Source organism: Schistocerca gregaria, chromosome 7, assembly GCF_023897955.1.
Source record: "Schistocerca gregaria isolate iqSchGreg1 chromosome 7, iqSchGreg1.2, whole genome shotgun sequence".
NCBI classification, from domain to species: Eukaryota; Metazoa; Arthropoda; class Insecta; order Orthoptera; family Acrididae; genus Schistocerca; species Schistocerca gregaria.
In genome coordinates this window covers 22,477,649-22,495,716 of record NC_064926.1, presented here as the reverse complement: position 1 = coordinate 22,495,716, position 18,068 = coordinate 22,477,649, and the positions used below count along the sequence as shown (strand labels likewise).

The 18,068-nt window shown below is 40.5% G+C and overlaps 1 protein-coding gene across 1 annotated transcript in view; it reads left to right on the top strand.

The window, feature by feature from the left end:
* LOC126281741 (uncharacterized) overlaps positions 1 to 18,068 on the top strand; it is a 500,256-nt gene that overhangs the window by 437,175 nt on the left and 45,013 nt on the right. Inside the window, exons 5-6 of the mRNA XM_049980928.1 lie at positions 2,237 to 2,378; positions 3,911 to 4,127. Coding sequence (XP_049836885.1) covers positions 2,237 to 2,378; positions 3,911 to 4,127 — 359 coding nt within the window. The remainder of the gene's footprint in view (positions 1 to 2,236; positions 2,379 to 3,910; positions 4,128 to 18,068) is intronic.

Genomic DNA, 18,068 nt, shown 5'->3' with positions numbered 1-18,068 from the left:
TGTAAGACAGTTTGTCTGATATTACTTATGAATTTCAAGATTTTGACGAAAGATCAGAGATACGGTCCACATCCTTCGAATGAAGTCCTATAAGGATCCTGCAACCCAGGGTAAATTCGAAGTTCCAGCGACAGGCAACAAGCAGAAAGGTGATGAAGAGCGTAGCGGCAAAGGAAGTTCTAAGATGATCAGTGCCAGGGAAGACATCTGTCATCAGGAGTCGGAGTATGCAGGACTGATGACTCGTTCACAGACTAGGACGACGTAACGTGAGAGACACTGTGGACATGGACGATGACTACATTGGCCAGGTGTTAACCACAGCTGAGGGGGGAGCAATGTCACAGAAGAAGCTGAGTACCACAGTCACCATGGTGTAGTGGTTACGATATTAGACTGTTGCATGGAGGATCATGATTTCAAAACTCACCTGCACTCTAAAATTTTAATTTCTATATTCAGTTCGGGTACATTCTAGAAGTATCTACAATTGTCAAGAATCATTGTGCTGAGATGTTCTGTAACTGTATATATACTGTATGTGTTGTGGCCAGAGGCAGTTCGTTCGTTAAGTGAAGTTAGTGTTCGTCATTCATCTATTTATACCTTCTTCTACTTGACAATATTGTTCCACATGTCTCCAGAGTTTATGTCCCCACAGAGCCTCCACCCCCCTCCCTCCCCCCTCCCCCTCCCCCACCACCATAGTGCAGAGATGTGATGTCACTAAGGTGATGCAGATAACACATGTGAATGCTGCATGACGACATAGTCTGTGTCGGGTAGTTCACTTTTATGTCCAGGAAAATCACTTGAATCTATGTTGTTTTGTCTGGAAAGTGGCAAACAATTGGAAATGGTTTGAGGATCATTTAGCAGGAGCCAGAATTGACCAACTATGATGGAACTCTGGTCGGTGTCCGTATAGTTCTGCAAAACAGAGGAACTGTTAAATGTATGTAGATTCACTGGCACTAAAGAAGTGTCCACAGGAATAAGTGTCATTACTTCCCACATTGAAGCTCAGAACACTGCGTACTGGCAAATGGGGTGCAGGAAGCCATTGTTTGTCCAGAATAACATTTGTTGTCGTAGCAGAATTTCTAAGCAAATAGTCACCAAGCACCATTACAGTGCTGCCACTGCTAAGGTCACACCGAGAATAGAACACATGTCATTGGCAAGTTTGGTGTGAAGTGGCATGATCTGGCATGGTAGACATGGAAACAATGGAAGCATTGTCATCGGTTCGCTACATGCTACCGAATCAGACACTTTGCCCAAGTTCTGGAAAAATTGGATCACACTGAGACAAAGAAAATTCATGGAATTCACTGGTGTTGACAAAGAGTTGAGACAGGCATCCTTCGGAGCAGGAAATGGTTGAGCTGGAGGTAGCTGCAGCAATGTAGGACAACAGACTGGCATGGGAGATTTTATAAACGTGGCAAGATTGAAATTTCAGGGTCATCATTGTAGGAAATACAGTGCTCAGTAATAGTTACATATAATAATAACTAACAGGTTGTACAAATCCACATAAAAATATTTCATTGTCCTACAAGGTACAAAGCATGTTGTCACAAATGTCAATCGGAGCAGACTAACTGCAGGTCCAGAGAGGTTAGTTGAGCTACCTCAGGGCAGCAATATTGTTCCAGGTAACTCCACAGAGTTACATCCCCACAAACCTTATTCACCTTCATGTGTCTAGAATAACAGTTGTAATCTCCTTTGAATTTCATACTTGTCTGATAACTTTTGTCATGACAAATGGGTGTGGGAGTGAACATTTGTAAACTACCACATCATTATAGCTGACTCAGATAAAGTTCCTACTGATGATGGAAAGAATGAATAAATACTATTGGCAATGTTTTTCAAGTGATTGATTCACTGTTCTTTCCTTGTTTCCCTTCTCTTTGTACTGAGTGCCTTCTGGATATCTCCTGATCTGTTCCTGATTCACTAAACCTCCTCCATCATTTCACATCATCTCTCTTCCACATTGAGATAAAAAAGTGGGAATATTTGATAACAAAACTCTTATGGTGATGAGTATTTCTGCTGGTCGTGCAACAAAGTATATGCTATCAAGAGAATATAGCTGTTTTATAAGCTTTGATTAAGGCCAAAGATGTTTTTATTTTCTTGTTTGTAAAAATTGAATTATGTCTAAGTCTGAAGAGCTACCTATTTATACCAGATGTCCACTGAAGTTTTATTTGATACACAGCAGGTACCTGTGATCCGTGGACGCTGCTGGGACAATGCTGCGCGACGCAGCTTCTTCTCTCGAGACAACATGGAGAATTTCATCCAATTCTGCCGTAGACTTGGTGTCCATGAGAATCTCATCTTTGAGAGTGATGACCTTGGTAGGTGAAATGATAATGATGTAAGAGCATGTATTTGTTCCTGTGAAATTCAAGTTTTGTGCTATAAAGACTCAGGACATTGTAAGTTATGATGGGTTCTTGAAGAGTCAACAGCCAACAAAGGATTTGAGTTTGAGGAATGTGGGTTAGTCATTTGTTTCTAATATTATTCCATTCACAGTTTGTTTTCCCTGATGCAACACCATGGCATTTAGTCCAGTTGTGATGGATGATGCCCTTGACAGTGCTTAGCATATCCTTGAAGTAATCCAGTCAGTCTCATTCTTTTCCTTCTTCACTTCTACCAAGTCTCCTTCTAAGGCTTCCAGAACTTAAATATATTCATATTCCATTCTTTCGATACAAATGATTAGTATTGGATGCATTATTATCTGCACTTAAACAACATAAACATATACTTCTGGAATACACATGAAATTCACCAATACTTTAATGTAGAATACCACATTAACATTTCATGGGAGGAAACCACTCCATTGCTACAGTAACATGAACAGACTAACAAATAGCAGCAGAAAATCATTTACATTTGTCATACACAGAAAGCACCTTAATCATTCCCTTTGAGAACTGTCTGGAATTTCAAGCAATGGAAACTCCTGGTTGCTACTCACTATACAGATGATATATAGAGCTGCAGACAGGCACAACAAAAAGACACTTACACATTAGGTTTTGGCCAAAGCTAGCTTCAGAGAAGGACAGAAGGAGACACACACACGCACGCACGCAGGACAGAAGGAGACACACACACGCACGCACACGCGCACACACACACACACACACACACACACACACACACACGCACACACACACTCTCTCTCTCTCTCTCTCTCTCTCTCTCTCTCTCTCTTCAAGCAAGCACACCTCACCATATGACTGCCATGTCCAGCAGCTTGGACTGGAATTTTTGTTTGGGCTACTGGAAATGGTGGTCACGGGTGTATATATGTGTGTGTTTTATTTCCTTTTCTGAAGACGACTTATGGCTGAAAGCTAATATGTAAATGTCTTTTAGTTGTGCCTATCTGCAACTCGTCCTGTCGTCCTTAATTTGAGTGGCAATCTATTTTTTCTTTATATTGTTGGAATTCAGGTAGATATTTTACCTACATAGAAAGAGTAAGTTTCTGTAAGTGTTTCTAACTAACTAAAGCTCTCCTCAACCTGAGGTTTGGTTTGAACACCGTAGTGATATACTAGGCATGGTCCTATCAGAAATGATACAACCTGGTCTTTCATCCAGCTATTGGAAGACCAACAGCTTAATGTGTACTCTGGTGCAGTTTGCCTTTTTTTCGCAAACACAAACAACTTCCAAAGAAGAAAAAAGTGATACATAATTAAAGAAAATTTCTAGGTCTGGATGAGGGATCGATATAAAAAACTATGGAATTCTCATCTGGCACTTACTTAGCTATCATTCTCTTGTCTACTGTGCCCTATCTTTCCTCATGCAGCACTCTATGTACTTAGAGGGAAACTAACATGTGGGTACCTTGACCTTCTAGTACTACACAACCAGCCCCGCAGTGTCGTCCTGTGCCTGCTGGAAGTGTCGCGGCTGGCAGCTAGGCTGGGGGTGGAGCCAGCAGGTCTCGTGCAGTTGGAACGCGAGATTGCTGAAGAGGAGCAGAGAGAGCGAGATGACTCGCTATTGTCCTGGCAGTTCCGTGCCTCGCCGGCACTCACTCCACGTGCGTCGCCTGACAAGATGCGACATAGCAGGTGGTGTTTCTTTTTTGTAGTTTTCTGATGAAGATTTTCATTATGTATGCTGCATATAGTTACATAACATTGAGTGATTTTGTGATAGTGCAGATTCTAAAATGTAGTTGCTGTAATTCTGCAAGACACAGTTTCACTCATCTCAGTAGGAATCATGAATTCCACTGCCTGACCTAGGGCAGCCACGAAAAGCTGTGACAAACTGTGTAAAACTACAGCTGCATCACATGTGCCCCAAACTATATATTATTTTCTTTGAAATAGTTGAATGTATGTTCTACATCTTGGAATTAGTTTTCTACTACTTGAAATAAGTACTGAAAACAATAAATGAAGTATGTCCTCAGAACTAGCCAAGTCATCAGACTGCTCCTAAGTGTGTACTTTAATTACAACTGCTAGTCTGTGGTGCACTGTTCATCTGTTTAAGTTCAGCTGTAACTGTCTGTGCAGCATTCACACTAGTTATATCAAACACTAAACCTTCTGTTACTTAATCTCAGTACAGTTACACTTGCCAAAAATACTACACTGTTCATTAGTTAGTTTCTAAATGATTTCTGTGTCATATGACATGTGAAGTTTGGCATTTTGTAAGAAATGCCTGTTTCACTTCCTCAAAATAACTTATATGAACAGTCATCTAAATAAGATATCACAAACATTTGCACTTTTGACTCTCAACCATCTCTCTGTTCTCATCAAAATGCATTTTAGCAACTTTCTAATGAAATCATTCGAGTCCCTGCATACACAACAGTATGCACTAGTGCCTAGATTGTGACTCCAAATATGTTTGGCTGTGATATATGTCTCCTGCCTGCAGAATGTGTGACAGCCCTCTTCTCTGGCTGGCAGATTCCAGTTATAGCCAGTGAGAATTGTACATGTTGTCACATACACTGAAGAGCCAAAGAAAATGGTACACCTGCCTAATATTGTGTTGGGTCCCTGCGAGCACAGAGAAGTACTTAATGATATAATCCATTGTCACAATAGTGTCAGGAGCTTAACCAAGGACAGTTGAGTTCCTTCCATTCCTAAAATGGTGGAGAGGGGTCATTTTGGACCTGCATAAAATGTTTTCATATTTGACTTATACAAGTATTTCCTTACAGTGTATGTTAATTGCTACCCTTTTGTATGTTAATCCATACCTTTTTGCATGTATATAATAATTCCAATCCCAAAGAAAGCAGGTGTTGACAGATGTGAAAATTACCGAACTATCAGTTTAATAAGTCACAGCTGCAAAATACTAACGCGAATTCTTTACAGACAATTGGAAAAGCTGGTAGAAGTGGACCTCAGGGAAGATCAGTTTGGATTCTGTAGAAATGTTGGAACATATGAGGCAATACTGACCCTACGACTTATCTTAGAAGCTACATTAAGAAAAGGCAAACCTACGTTTCTAGCATTTGTAGACTTGGAGAAAGCTTTTGACAATGTTGACTGGAATACTCTCTTTCAAATTCTGAAGGTGTCATGGGTAAAATACAGGGAGCGAAAGGCTATTTACAATTTGTATAGAAACCAGATGGCAGTTATAAGAGTCGAGGAACATGAAAGGGAAGCAGTGGTTGGGAAGGGAGTGAGACAGGGTTGTAGCCTCTCCCCAATGTCATTCAATCTGTACATTGAGCAAGCAGTAAAGGAAACAAAAGAAAAATTCGGAGTAGGTATTAAAATCCATGGAGAAGAAATAAAAACTTCGAGGTTCGCCGATGACATGGTAATTCTGTCAGAGACAGCAAAGGATTTTGAAGAGTAGTTCAACGGAATGCATAGTTTCTTAAAAGGAGGGTATAAGATTAACTTCAACAAAAGCAAAACGAGGATAATGGAATGTAGTGTAAGTCAGGTGATGCTGAGGGAATTAGATTAGGAAATCAGACACTTCAAGTAGTAAAGGAGTTTTGCTACTTGGGGAGCAAAATAACTGATGATAGTCAAAGTAGAGAGGATATAAAATGAAGACTTGCAACGACAAGGAAAGCGCTTCTGAAGAAGAGAAATTTGTTAACATCGAGTATAGATTTAAATGTCGGGAAGTCGTTTCTGAAAGTAATTGTGTGGAGTGTAGCTATGTATGGAAGAGAAACATGGATGATAAATAGTTTGGACAGGAAGAGAATAGAAGCTTTTGAACTGTGGTGCTACAGAAGAAAGCTGAAGATTACATGGGTAGATCACACAACTAATGATGAGGTATTGAATAGAATTGGGGAGAAGAGGAGTTTGTGGCACAACTTGACGAGAAGAAGGGACCGGTTGGTAGGACATGTTCTGAGGCATCAAGGGATCACCAATTTAGTATTGGAGGGCAGTGTGGAGGGTAAAAATCATAGAGGGAGACCAAGAGATGAATAAACTAAACAGATTCAGAAGGATGTTGGCTGCAGTACATGTTGGGAGATGAAGAAGCTTGCCAAGGATAGAGTAGCATGGAGAGCTGCATCAAACCAGTCTCAGGACTGAAGACCACAACAACAACAACAACCTTTTTGCAAGTTATAACAGTAGTAAATGAATGTGATAATTAATAAATTACTTATTTATTTCAACAAAAAACATCTTACCAATTTATCATTGCTTGTGCCAATAAATTTCCTAAAACAATAGACTTTTATACAGTAACTATTTGTAGAACCGTTGAGTCACATTTAGTGTATATGGTGCACATTATACTCACAAGTGTTCTACACATGCCTTTGTTTCCTTTATACTCAACTCACTGGAATCTGCTTGACACACTTATCACAGGTGATTTATGTGTCACTGGTCTTGTTGCCTTTTCATAGGCTGGTTTTGCACTTCATCTGCTTTTTAGGTAATATTGATCCTGTATCCTCTTCTTTTGTCTTTCTCTGTTGTTCTTTTGTTTCCTTGAGTTTGTTCACCAGTTGAAATATGAACTTCTTCCTCTACAGTTTCTTGTTAGTTAAAATTATGCAGATACCACTGTATTTATTGCTGCCATCTTAAAGATATTGTAAAAGATATGCATTGTACATTTGCAGTACATTTGTGGACTATCTTCTCAACTATATCCATCCTGTACTTTGTTAATTATAGAACCTTACATCTTCAGGTTTCTCCTTTCCTTCTTTGCTTATTGCTACTTCAGCATGCAGTGCACTCCGAAGAATTACATTTTCATTCTTCTTTTCTTGGTATACAGTCATGGTACAGTGTCTATTGCCAGTCTGGCACAGAATGATGATGGAGTGTATTTCAACATTTTGCTTCTTTACCTCATGAGGGATTTTATGGCTAATCTTGTTCACTGTATCAACTAATGAAGTTTCCTTTTCTTGGAATTTCTTAGCAAGTTCAAGAGATTTGAAGATGTTGTGTGCAACCATGTTTCTTCCTTGATTTAGAAATGGCTCCATGAGATATATAACAGTGTACTCTCCAAACAGTTACTTTTCTCTACTTGAGATGGCAGAAAGCATTACATATATACTTCGTTGCTATGAGGGTGGTTTTTAAAGTTCTCAGAATCACCACAAGAGTCAGTGCTAGCACAACGAGTTGTTCACATGATATTCATTGGACTGTTGCCTGTAAACACATGCCACATCAGTGCTCTCGGAAGAGAGCTGTGGCGGTGATGTGGCTCTGTTGTTGATCCTGTGTAGTGATTTGTGAAGATGGAAAAAAATTGAGATTCGAGCAGTGATTAAGTACTTCATAAAGAAAGATATGAAAACAAAGGACATTCATGCCAATCATGCACATCAGTGCTCTCGGAAGAGAGCTGTGGCGGTGATGTGGCTCTGTTGTTGATCCTGTGTAGTGATTTGTGAAGATGGAAAAAAATTGAGATTCGAGCAGTGATTAAGTACTTCATAAAGAAAGATATGAAAACAAAGGACATTCATGCCAATTTCCAGAATATACTGGGGACTCTGCTCCTTCATATTCAACTGTTTCCAAGTGGAAAAATGAATTTGAATTTGGTCTGGTGAGCTTAGATGATGATCTGTGAAGTGGACGGTCAAGATGTGTCACTACTCCAGAAATCATTGCAAAAGTGCACAAAATGGTCATGGAGGATCACCAATCGGAAGTGCGTGAAATTTTGCTTGCCAGATGTCATCTGAAAGTGTATTATCACATTTTAACTGATGAATTAGAAATGAAATAATTATCTGCAAGATGGGTGCCGCGACTGTTGATGCTGGATCAGAAACACATGAGAATGGAAATATTGGAACAGTGTTTGGCACGTTTTAGTAGAAACAAACAAGATTTTTTGCTCTGGTTTGTGACCACAGATGAAACTTGGGTGTATCCCAGAGACACAGCAACAGTCAAAGCAGTGGAAACATGCTGATTCTTCACCAATAAAGAAAGCAAAGACAATTCTTTTGGTGGGAAAGATTATGGCATCAGTGTTATCGGATGCAAAGGGGATTGTGTTTGTAGATAATCTCCCCATTGGGCAAACAATTACTGGAGAATACTATGCTAACCTCCTGGACAAATTCCAACAAAAGATACGCAAAAAAGGCCAAGTTTATCAAGGAAGAATGTCATCTTCCATCAAGACAATGCGCACCCATACACGTGCCATCATCATTGCAAAATTACAGGAACTAAGGTATGAATTGTTGCAACACCCACCTCATTCACGTGATATGGCTCTGTCAGACTTCATCCCTTCCCAAAACTGAAAATTTTTCTTTGTGGACGAAGATTTACTTCAAACGAAGAATTGATAGCCAGAGTTGACACCTAATTTGCTGGCCTGGAGGAAACTCATTTTTGAGATGGGATCAAGGCATTGGAACAATACTGGACCAAGTGCATTAATCTCCAAGGTGACTACACTGAAAAAAAAAGTTTCAGTGATGTAAGTACTTTTTTTCTATTCCATTCCGAGAACTTTTCAAACAACCCTCGTACATCGGAGCAATCCTGAATTTGAGACTATATCTACAGTTATATTTTGTCCAGGGGTAACTGTCCACAAATTTCAGATACAAAAGTAAATGTGTTGGCTGATAGATGTTCATCTTGGGTTGATTCTTCCTTGGAATGGAGAAAGCTGAGAAGTTCCTGAAACCTGTCCCTTGGCTTATCCTCCCTGATGAAAGTAAGTCTCCAGAAATTGACCAGACAAGTCCACAGACAAACCTTAAGTACAATTGACACGCCAGGCATATATGATGGCTGTCAATTTTTCCTGTTCCTTAAGTGACACAGTCTAATCATTGTTTCTTGGTACTTTTTGAGCAGCTGGTTCTTTGTATTTCTTCATTAGACATAGTGTTGCTTTATCAAAAATAAGACAGAAAACACAGTTCACAGAGTTGTCTACTTATTGGCAAGCAAAAGTTGTGGGACCTCCTCTCTCCTTTAAATCGTTCACATCTGACGTTCTTCCAGAAGGTAAAAAATTGGCAGTTTCCTGCATAGTTCCATCCCTAGTGACCATCTTTGCAGAAATGTTCATATGGGATGGCTGTGATGGATGAGGTGAAAGCTGACATGGATCAGCATCTGAGTCCTCGTCTACTAATCCCTCCTCATTCACAAGTTCTTCATCTTGTCTATGGTAGAGTATTCTCATCTTCATCAGTGAAGTTGATCTCCGATTCAGTGTCAGAAAGTAAGAGATATAATATTTCTTCATCAGAAAGTCCACACTGACGAGATGTCTTGAAAAATGTCTTTCATGGACAAAGAATATTATCTGAATGACACAATATAAACTGTGTCAAACTGAAAATGCATGTGCAAATACACAATAATGACCAGAAGCAATTATTTTGCATGATAGCTGATTACTGCTACTCCAGTGTTGCATTATTTACAGATATTCAGAAGAGAAATTACAGCAATGTCAAGTGGATGTTTTGATTGTTTCTAGGTATATCAAATGAAATATCCAAGAAACTATAAATATTTTGTAAATTCTATTACATCATCATAAGGAGGAGAAAAAATTCAAATAAGTCATATTATTTCATGAACAGAATAAAAAAACTGGATGTCACATTGAAGAAAAATATATGACAGGGGTCATGTTGACTCCTTCTGCCATTCTAGTGTTGGTACTTTCTAAAGGCCTCACCATTAGCCCAAAGTTCAAACAAACTGGAATTATAAAGCTCCTTCTTCCCTTTAAACGTTCTTTGCAGTAACAGTTCACAAGGACATGGTACCTTGATATTGAAGATTGACCAACATGAAGCATCACCAAACAAAATTTATAAATATTTCTTTGTGACTCATGAATAATTGCACTTGTTTTACAACTGTTGAGAAAAATAAAGAACCTAAATTTATATGTGATTCAAGAGCAGCTCTATTTAATCTATCATACTGTCAATGAAATGAGGCGAGATGAGGTTATTTTCTTCACTACTGCAAAGATAACATCTCTGCATCAGTTACTTTGGCACAAGATGCAATGCTAACATTTTAATATTGATTTTGTTCTCATTCATTCACGCACACATTGTGTCTTGTTAATCCTACCATAAAGTAGAACACTCAAGGCTGTGCGACAAGTCAAGTTACGTATTAACAAGGAGAAGCAGCCACTCGAGGTACCTCCAGTAAAGTGAACTGAAAACAGCATTAGACTTCGGAGAAATTTAAAACCATGATTCAAAATATTGTGATAAACTGTAGGAGTGGCTAATGAAGTTTCCCTTTATTATGAATTCGAATAACAGAGGATTTTCAATTTCCTGCCTGACACTTATTAGCAACCTGTTACAGACTGTTGCACTAGCATATAAAACTCTTATTCTAAACCCTAGTTGGAGAGGCACAGGCTATATGTAAATAATTTTTACTTTTAAGTAAAATAAGGGATAGACAACCACTCACCTATAGCAGACTGATGTGTGGTGCATACTTTTATTTGTAATATTGTGGCTGTGAATTTCACAGTTAATCCTAAATTCATTCTCGTTAATAAACACAAATACCACTGGAGCAAAAGCCAGAGCTCAAAAGCTAGTGAATGCTCTTTCCTGTTACATATGTGTATGCACCACACATCACTCTGTATAGGTGAATGGTTACCTTTCCTGTATTTCACATATTATTAAATCCAGGAATTTCTATTATACATTTCCAAATTGACTCCTTTGTTGTATGTAAGTCTGCAGGCTTTCATGGCCATTGTCACTGAAGTTAACATCTTCTGGGTTATTAGGCCAAATTGGAATTATAAAGCACCTCCTTTCCTGTTCTCGTTCTTTGCAGTAACAAACATTTCTTCGCCACGCACCTTATTGGAAACAGTCATCCAAAACCCCACATAGAACCTTGATCCAACCTCCCTCCAACAGTGACCCTCCTACCCTTCCACCTAGCCCTCCTCTGGTAATCTTTCAAGATGTCCTCCCTTTTAACCTGGCTTCACCTTCCTTTCATAAATCTCTCCCTACTGACTCCAACATTATTTCTGTGAAACACACAGCTATCCCTAACCTGAAAACCCATCCAGACCTTATCATCCTTCCTAGGCACAAAAGCTACCACTATGGTCACAAATTATAGTGACTACATGGCTGAGGGTTATGGCCAACTTTTAGTATCTCTGTATTCGCCTTATGTGATCCCATTGGAGAAGTCCAACATGACCTTCAGTGACTTTGTCCCAAACTCTGATACCTGAATCCATCTCCCTCCTCACAGAAGCAACCCCTGCATTCCTACCTTTTACCTGTCTCCAAACTCTACAAAACGAGCCCCACCAGTCTCTCTCTCTCTCTCTACTGGTCACCCCACTGTGCTGGTTACAGTGCTCCCATAGAATGAACTTCTGCCTTTGTTGACCAAATTATTATTCATGATCTCGCATCCTATCCCCAAGACACTGCTGACTTCCTTTGCTGCCTTTTCATAGGTCCTGTCCTGTTACCACAAGACTCCTTGTTGGTCAAGTGGATGTGATGCCCTTGTATGACACCAACATCCCCCATGGCACTACTTTTCCCATTGTCCTCCAGATACAAAACCCACCAATTCTTTCCTAATCCTCCTGGCCAACCACATCCTGGCCCACAATTACTTTGCTCTGCCATCAAGTACTCACATGGCACCAGCCTGTGCCAACTTACTGACGGGCTGCCTGGAGGAATCCTTCCTTTTGAGTCAACACTTAAAACCCCTTGTCTGGTTCAGATTCATTGATGACATTTTCGTTATCTTAGTTCACGGCAAGGACAACTTTTGCTCTTTCCTCAACAACCTCAACATCTACTCTCACATCTGTTTCACCTGGTCTCAACTCAACAAGGCACCTTATTAGATGTCGATTTCCACATCTTAGATCGCTCCATAAATACATCTGTTCATATCAAGGGCACCAGCCACCAATAGTACTTTGTCTCTGACAGTTGTCACCTTTTCCACATAACCACGTCAGCAGTGGAAAGCAGAACCTGTCGAAATATACCATTAACCTTTCCAGAGACTTTATTGACAGAAAACATACAATCCAGCACATGCGTAATCAAATCTCCTGTACTGTATCCTCTGACAGCGTTAGACCTGTTAGCCAACCACCAAACAGCTCTCCTCTGATCGCCTGGCCAAACACCAAACAACTCTCCTCTGATCACCTATTATCACCATGGCCTCGAAAAGCTCAACCACATCCTTCACCAGTGCTTCGACTACCTATTGTCATGTCCTGAGACGAGGGATATCGCACCCATAATCCTACCCCATTTCGCAAAGTAGTGTTCTGCCACCCATCTAATCTACAGAGTATCCTTGTCCCTCTGTATTCCAATCTTGCTCCCAACCCAGTACCCCATAGGAAATTCCCTTGTCGATGACACATATACAAGACCTGTCCCACAATTTCTGCACTATAAAAAGCAGGGCCACATGTGAAAGCAGCTATGTTATACGTATATGACCCATTCGCATTAATGTGTCTACCACATCTGTTCGATGTCAATGTGCAATATCCACTCACAGATGTCATCACTAGCAGTGGATGGTATATAAAGTGTTTTGGGGAGGCTTGGATAACAGTGTAGTAGTTGTCATAATAGGGAACAGAATAATTTATTTTGTCCCCAAAAGGGCATGATCACTGGCTTCCAGCCACAGGTGGAAGCATTTCTTAAAGACTAAGTCTGTAAACTGTTCACATGCTGCAGTGGTTAAAGTATACCACGCAAGGCAAAATAAACTGTAGAGCAACAGATCACCCAGATAAACCAAGGGGCTACCAACAGTGTTTCCTCAATGACCATTCGGTGAACATTACTGTGTATGGGCATTCACAGCAGACACCAAGTGTCTGGTGCCTGGTTCATGCACCCATGCTGAATGCTGTTCATCAGTGACAAAAGCTGGACTGAGTGACGACAGGTGGCCTCTTCATATGAATCGTGCTTTCCCATTAGACAGATGGCTGTGGGCATGTACTATCATACCTCTGAAAGCATGAGTGGTGACAGGTGGCCTTTTCAGATGAATCATGCCTTATGCCCCATTGGACAGACAGCTGTGGGTACTTACTGTCAAATGTCTGAAAGTGAACACCCTGCAGCAGTTATGGTATGGGGAATTTCTTTTGTGTGATCCCCTGTGTGTATCACCATTTGGGAAGGCATGGTGGAACAACACAGGTATGTATCTGTCTTTGGGGACAAAGCCCACCCTTAAACAAAGTTTGTATTTCCTTGGCATGATGGCATCTACTAGCGGGACAATGCAATGTGTCACACAACTCAAAGTGCACATGTGTTGTTCAGAGAGCAACAGGATGAATTTGCCGAACTCTCCTGGCCATTGAAATCCCCAGATTTAAACAAAGTCGAGACTATGGGATGACCTCGATCGGCCTGTTTCTGCCGTAGTATCTCAATGAGAAATGTAGTGCATCTGGCCACAATACTGGAGTCCGTGTGCCTCCCCATCCCTGTCAGTACCTTCCACGTTCTCAATGACTCTCTTCCTGCACATCTCACAGTGGTCTGCACTGCAAAGAGTAGTTTTCATGCCATTGACAGGTGATCACATTTATGCGACTGGACAATGTATTTCAGTTATGCTCCACACCATAACGCAAGTACTTTAATAGCTGCTTCACTACATGCATCATTTAGATACTCGCCCCCAGCACTATTTTCTCTGAACTATACAGGTGGGAAATGTCTCTGCATCAAACCATGCACAATCCTGCTGGCCTAAACCTGTTCCCCACTACCTCACCTTACTTTTTCACTTTTTACCTCTGTTGTCATGCACAGCACTCCTTCACTGTCCAGATTCTGTACTGTCTTCTTCCACCATTTCTCTCTATCTCTCTCTCTTTCTTTCCCCCTCCCTCCCCTCACCACCCCCTCCCCCGCCCTTTCTTTCTATCTCCCTCTCTTCCCTCCTCCACCTTCCCACCCCTCTTCATTTCCCTCCTCACTCTCTCCACCTTCCTCTATCTCCCTCCTTCCCTCTCTCTGTACATTTTATATGCTACATCCTCTCAATATTTTTGTGCAGTCACCGAGTCAGCCACTCCTGCCTCTCACTAACCTGCTACCCCATCCTTCCCTTGTGCATCCTTCCCAATCATCTCCCCACATCCATCAGCCTAGGCAACTGCTCTCAGTAATTAATAATCAGTAATAAGTGATGTCGCAGGTGCAGTAGGACACGTTTTGGTGTCTGTGTGATTGTGTATGTGAATGTGTGCATTTTCAACTAGAAAAAGAGCCAGAGCTCGAATGTTAGTTAATACTGATTTCTGTTATGTGTGTATTTGCACACCACATTAGTCTGCTACAGGTGAATGGTTGCCTTGTCCTTATTTTACATATTGTTCCATCCAGAAACTTTTATGATAGCTTTAGAAACACTATTGTTTATATGGTTGCTGAAGAGGCTTGTGAAAGTTGTTATTGACTTTCATAATATCCTTGCTCAACACTTACACGGAATAAGTACTTTTTTGACCTCTGCTGTGTTGTCTCAGAGGATCATGTCATAGGACAACATTGAGAGAAAGTATAGAAAGCATGCTAGGAATCACATATCCATGACAACAGAGTGAGAGGTTTGTAAGTGCAAAGTGAGAAGAACTGTGGTCTTTAGTTAAATTATCAATGTGCTAGTGCTACATTGCTTTATTTATTATCTGTCTTGATGGCAATGGACTTCACACATGGGACTTCCTCTAATGTATGCGCATTGATCTCTACTTCTGTTAGCAGTTGTGAGCCTTGAAAATGACAAGGCAAACAGGGGTGGTTTCTAGTGAATTTACCCCACTACATTCGTGTAAGTTATTCAAGCAGAGAAAATGTATTTCCTGTTCACATGTGAAATCTGTTGAATGATCACTGAAATGAAGGAGTAAGTGTTTAGCAAGGTAAGTTAGACTTCAGCATCCTACTGACTTCTGTGTCATTAGAGACGAAACACTAAATTGGTAAGACACATTTGGTGAATGAAATTTGTCATTATCTTTCTGGAGGAATCATACACAGTGATATAGGGAAGCCACAGAAAACCTTATCAGGATTTGAAATCCACTCTTCCTTAATAAAATTTCATTGCATAGTATTAAACTTCATCAGCACACACCCTATGATATACATCATACAATGGCATGCAAAACTTAAGGACAAAAGTAACTTTGGCATGATGTGTCACTGCCAAGTAACGTGTCTCAATGAAACTTGAGTCACACATAGAAAGAGCTGCTGCAGTATAATACAGAAGGTAACTGAAAGAAATATACAGTGAGATGAACAGTAATGACATCTCTACTTGAAGACAATAATTACACTGACATCACTGCAATTCATGATGGTCCACTGGGCATTACAAAAGACGAGAATGCTTTCAAACAGGGCATGTGATCACCATGCTCCCATGTTGCAATAAGTCCCCCTAAGGTGCTACCATAGCTGGTCAATTGGATTTATGTCAGTGGAATGGGCAGACCAGCCCAATTGCCGAATATCCTCCTGTTCCAAGAGGTGCTCCACCAGTGCTGCTCAATGCGGTTGCACAATGTCATCCCTAAAAATGAAATTGGGGCCAAATCCAACCCTCAAAAGACACACATGGGGAATGATTAGTGTCAGATTAACGTTGTCCAGTGAGAGCACCATTTTCATTTTCAAAGATAAGTATACCAACATGCCCCTTCAACATTATACCTCACCACATCAACACCTGGACAATCAAAATGATCAACTTCAACAATGGTGGACATACCCTCATATGGCAGGAGGTGGGAACACGTAATGCCCTCAGGAACATTGTCAAACATGACGGTTTTGGTGGTCCGGGTGTTGCAGTGTGGGGAGGCATAATGTCGCATGGGTGTACTGATCTCCAAATCTTTGAACACTGTACACTCACTGTTCAACGTTTTTGTGACACTGTACTCCTTTCCCATGTTCATCTTTTCAGGGGTGTGCATTTGGCTCTGATTTCAGTTGTGTGGATGACAATGCACGACCACATCAAACAGCGAGGATGAAGCAGCTCTTGGAATGAGAAGTTATTTGGAAAATGGACTGACCTGCCAGTTCCCCCAACTTAAATATCACTGACTACATGTGGGATGTGTTGGGGAAACATATTTTCCACATGCATCAACTACCACCCGACAGTTGTCAGTCACTCTGATGGAGGTGCAGAATTTGTGGCAAACTATGTGGCCAGCATGACATCATGTCACAGACCAAACTTTGCCTTCCATGTGGATCACACATCCATCTTCTATAATGTCTAGGGGACCAAAATGAACCATGGTATCTGTTAGTTTTATTGGCTATTTCTTTCACTTGCCTTCTGTGCTTTACTGCAACAGTTCTTTCTATGTGTTCCAAGTTTCATCAAGCTATGTGACTTTGGCAGGGAAACAATATCATGAAAAAGTTACTTTCACCTTCAAGTTTTGCACATCAGTGTGGTACGTAAGAAATGTAATCTTTTATTTTTAATCTTCCATTTGTACTCACTGTTGAAATATTTGTTGCAAAATGCTATTAGAATAGCTGAAACACACATTTTAATTAAAACACCTAATTCAGCTGGAAAACTACAAAGGGGCGTTCAATAAGTAATGCAATGCAATTTTTGCTCGGCCATTTTTGGTTCAAAAATGTTGAATTTGTTACAGAACATCATGGAATATTCCCGCTTCAACTGCTGTAAGTATTATGAAATCCTGATAGATAGCACCACTATACATACCTTTCGAAATGGTGTTTGTAACAGAAGTGTGTTGCAAGCAGAGAGTTGTCATTGAGTTTCTTTTGGCAGCAAAATAGAGCATTGCAGATAATTGCTTGCAGAATGTCTACGGCAGGGCTTCCCAACCTTTTCAGCTGGTGGACCCCTTCTTCAGTCGAAAATCCACGGCGGACGAAACTGATGGGAACTGAAAGCTTCTTAATGCAAGTGCCATGTTCCCAATGACTCCCCCCCCCAAAATATCAATATTATTTGGTTTGGAGATGAATGCAAACAACTTGAAATTAACGATCCAATTTGAATTCCCACTGTATCCAGACACTTACTAGTGGATTTACTCTCTTTGTTCAACACACTATAGCCTGATTAAAATTACTTGGTAATTGGCAATCCACACGTTGGAGCTGCCCCTTCCTCCAAGATCAATCAACGTCATGTCCAAACTGTTCGCTGTTGATAAACTGCCGCTTGTGGTCTGTTCACTTCCACTGTTTGGCTACTGTTGTGTAATGAGCATGCATATTTCGTAACAGTCATGTGTGTGTGTGTGTGTGTGTGTGTGTGTGTGTGTGTGTGTGTGTGTGTGTGGTTTTTCGTGAAATCCAAAGAAAAATGTTTAAATGTATGTAAAGTCTAGGGGACTTAACTGGTGAGGTCATCAGTCCCTAGTCTTACACACTATTAACCTAAGTTTAACTTGCGCTAAGGACAAAACAAACAAACAAACAAACAAACACACAC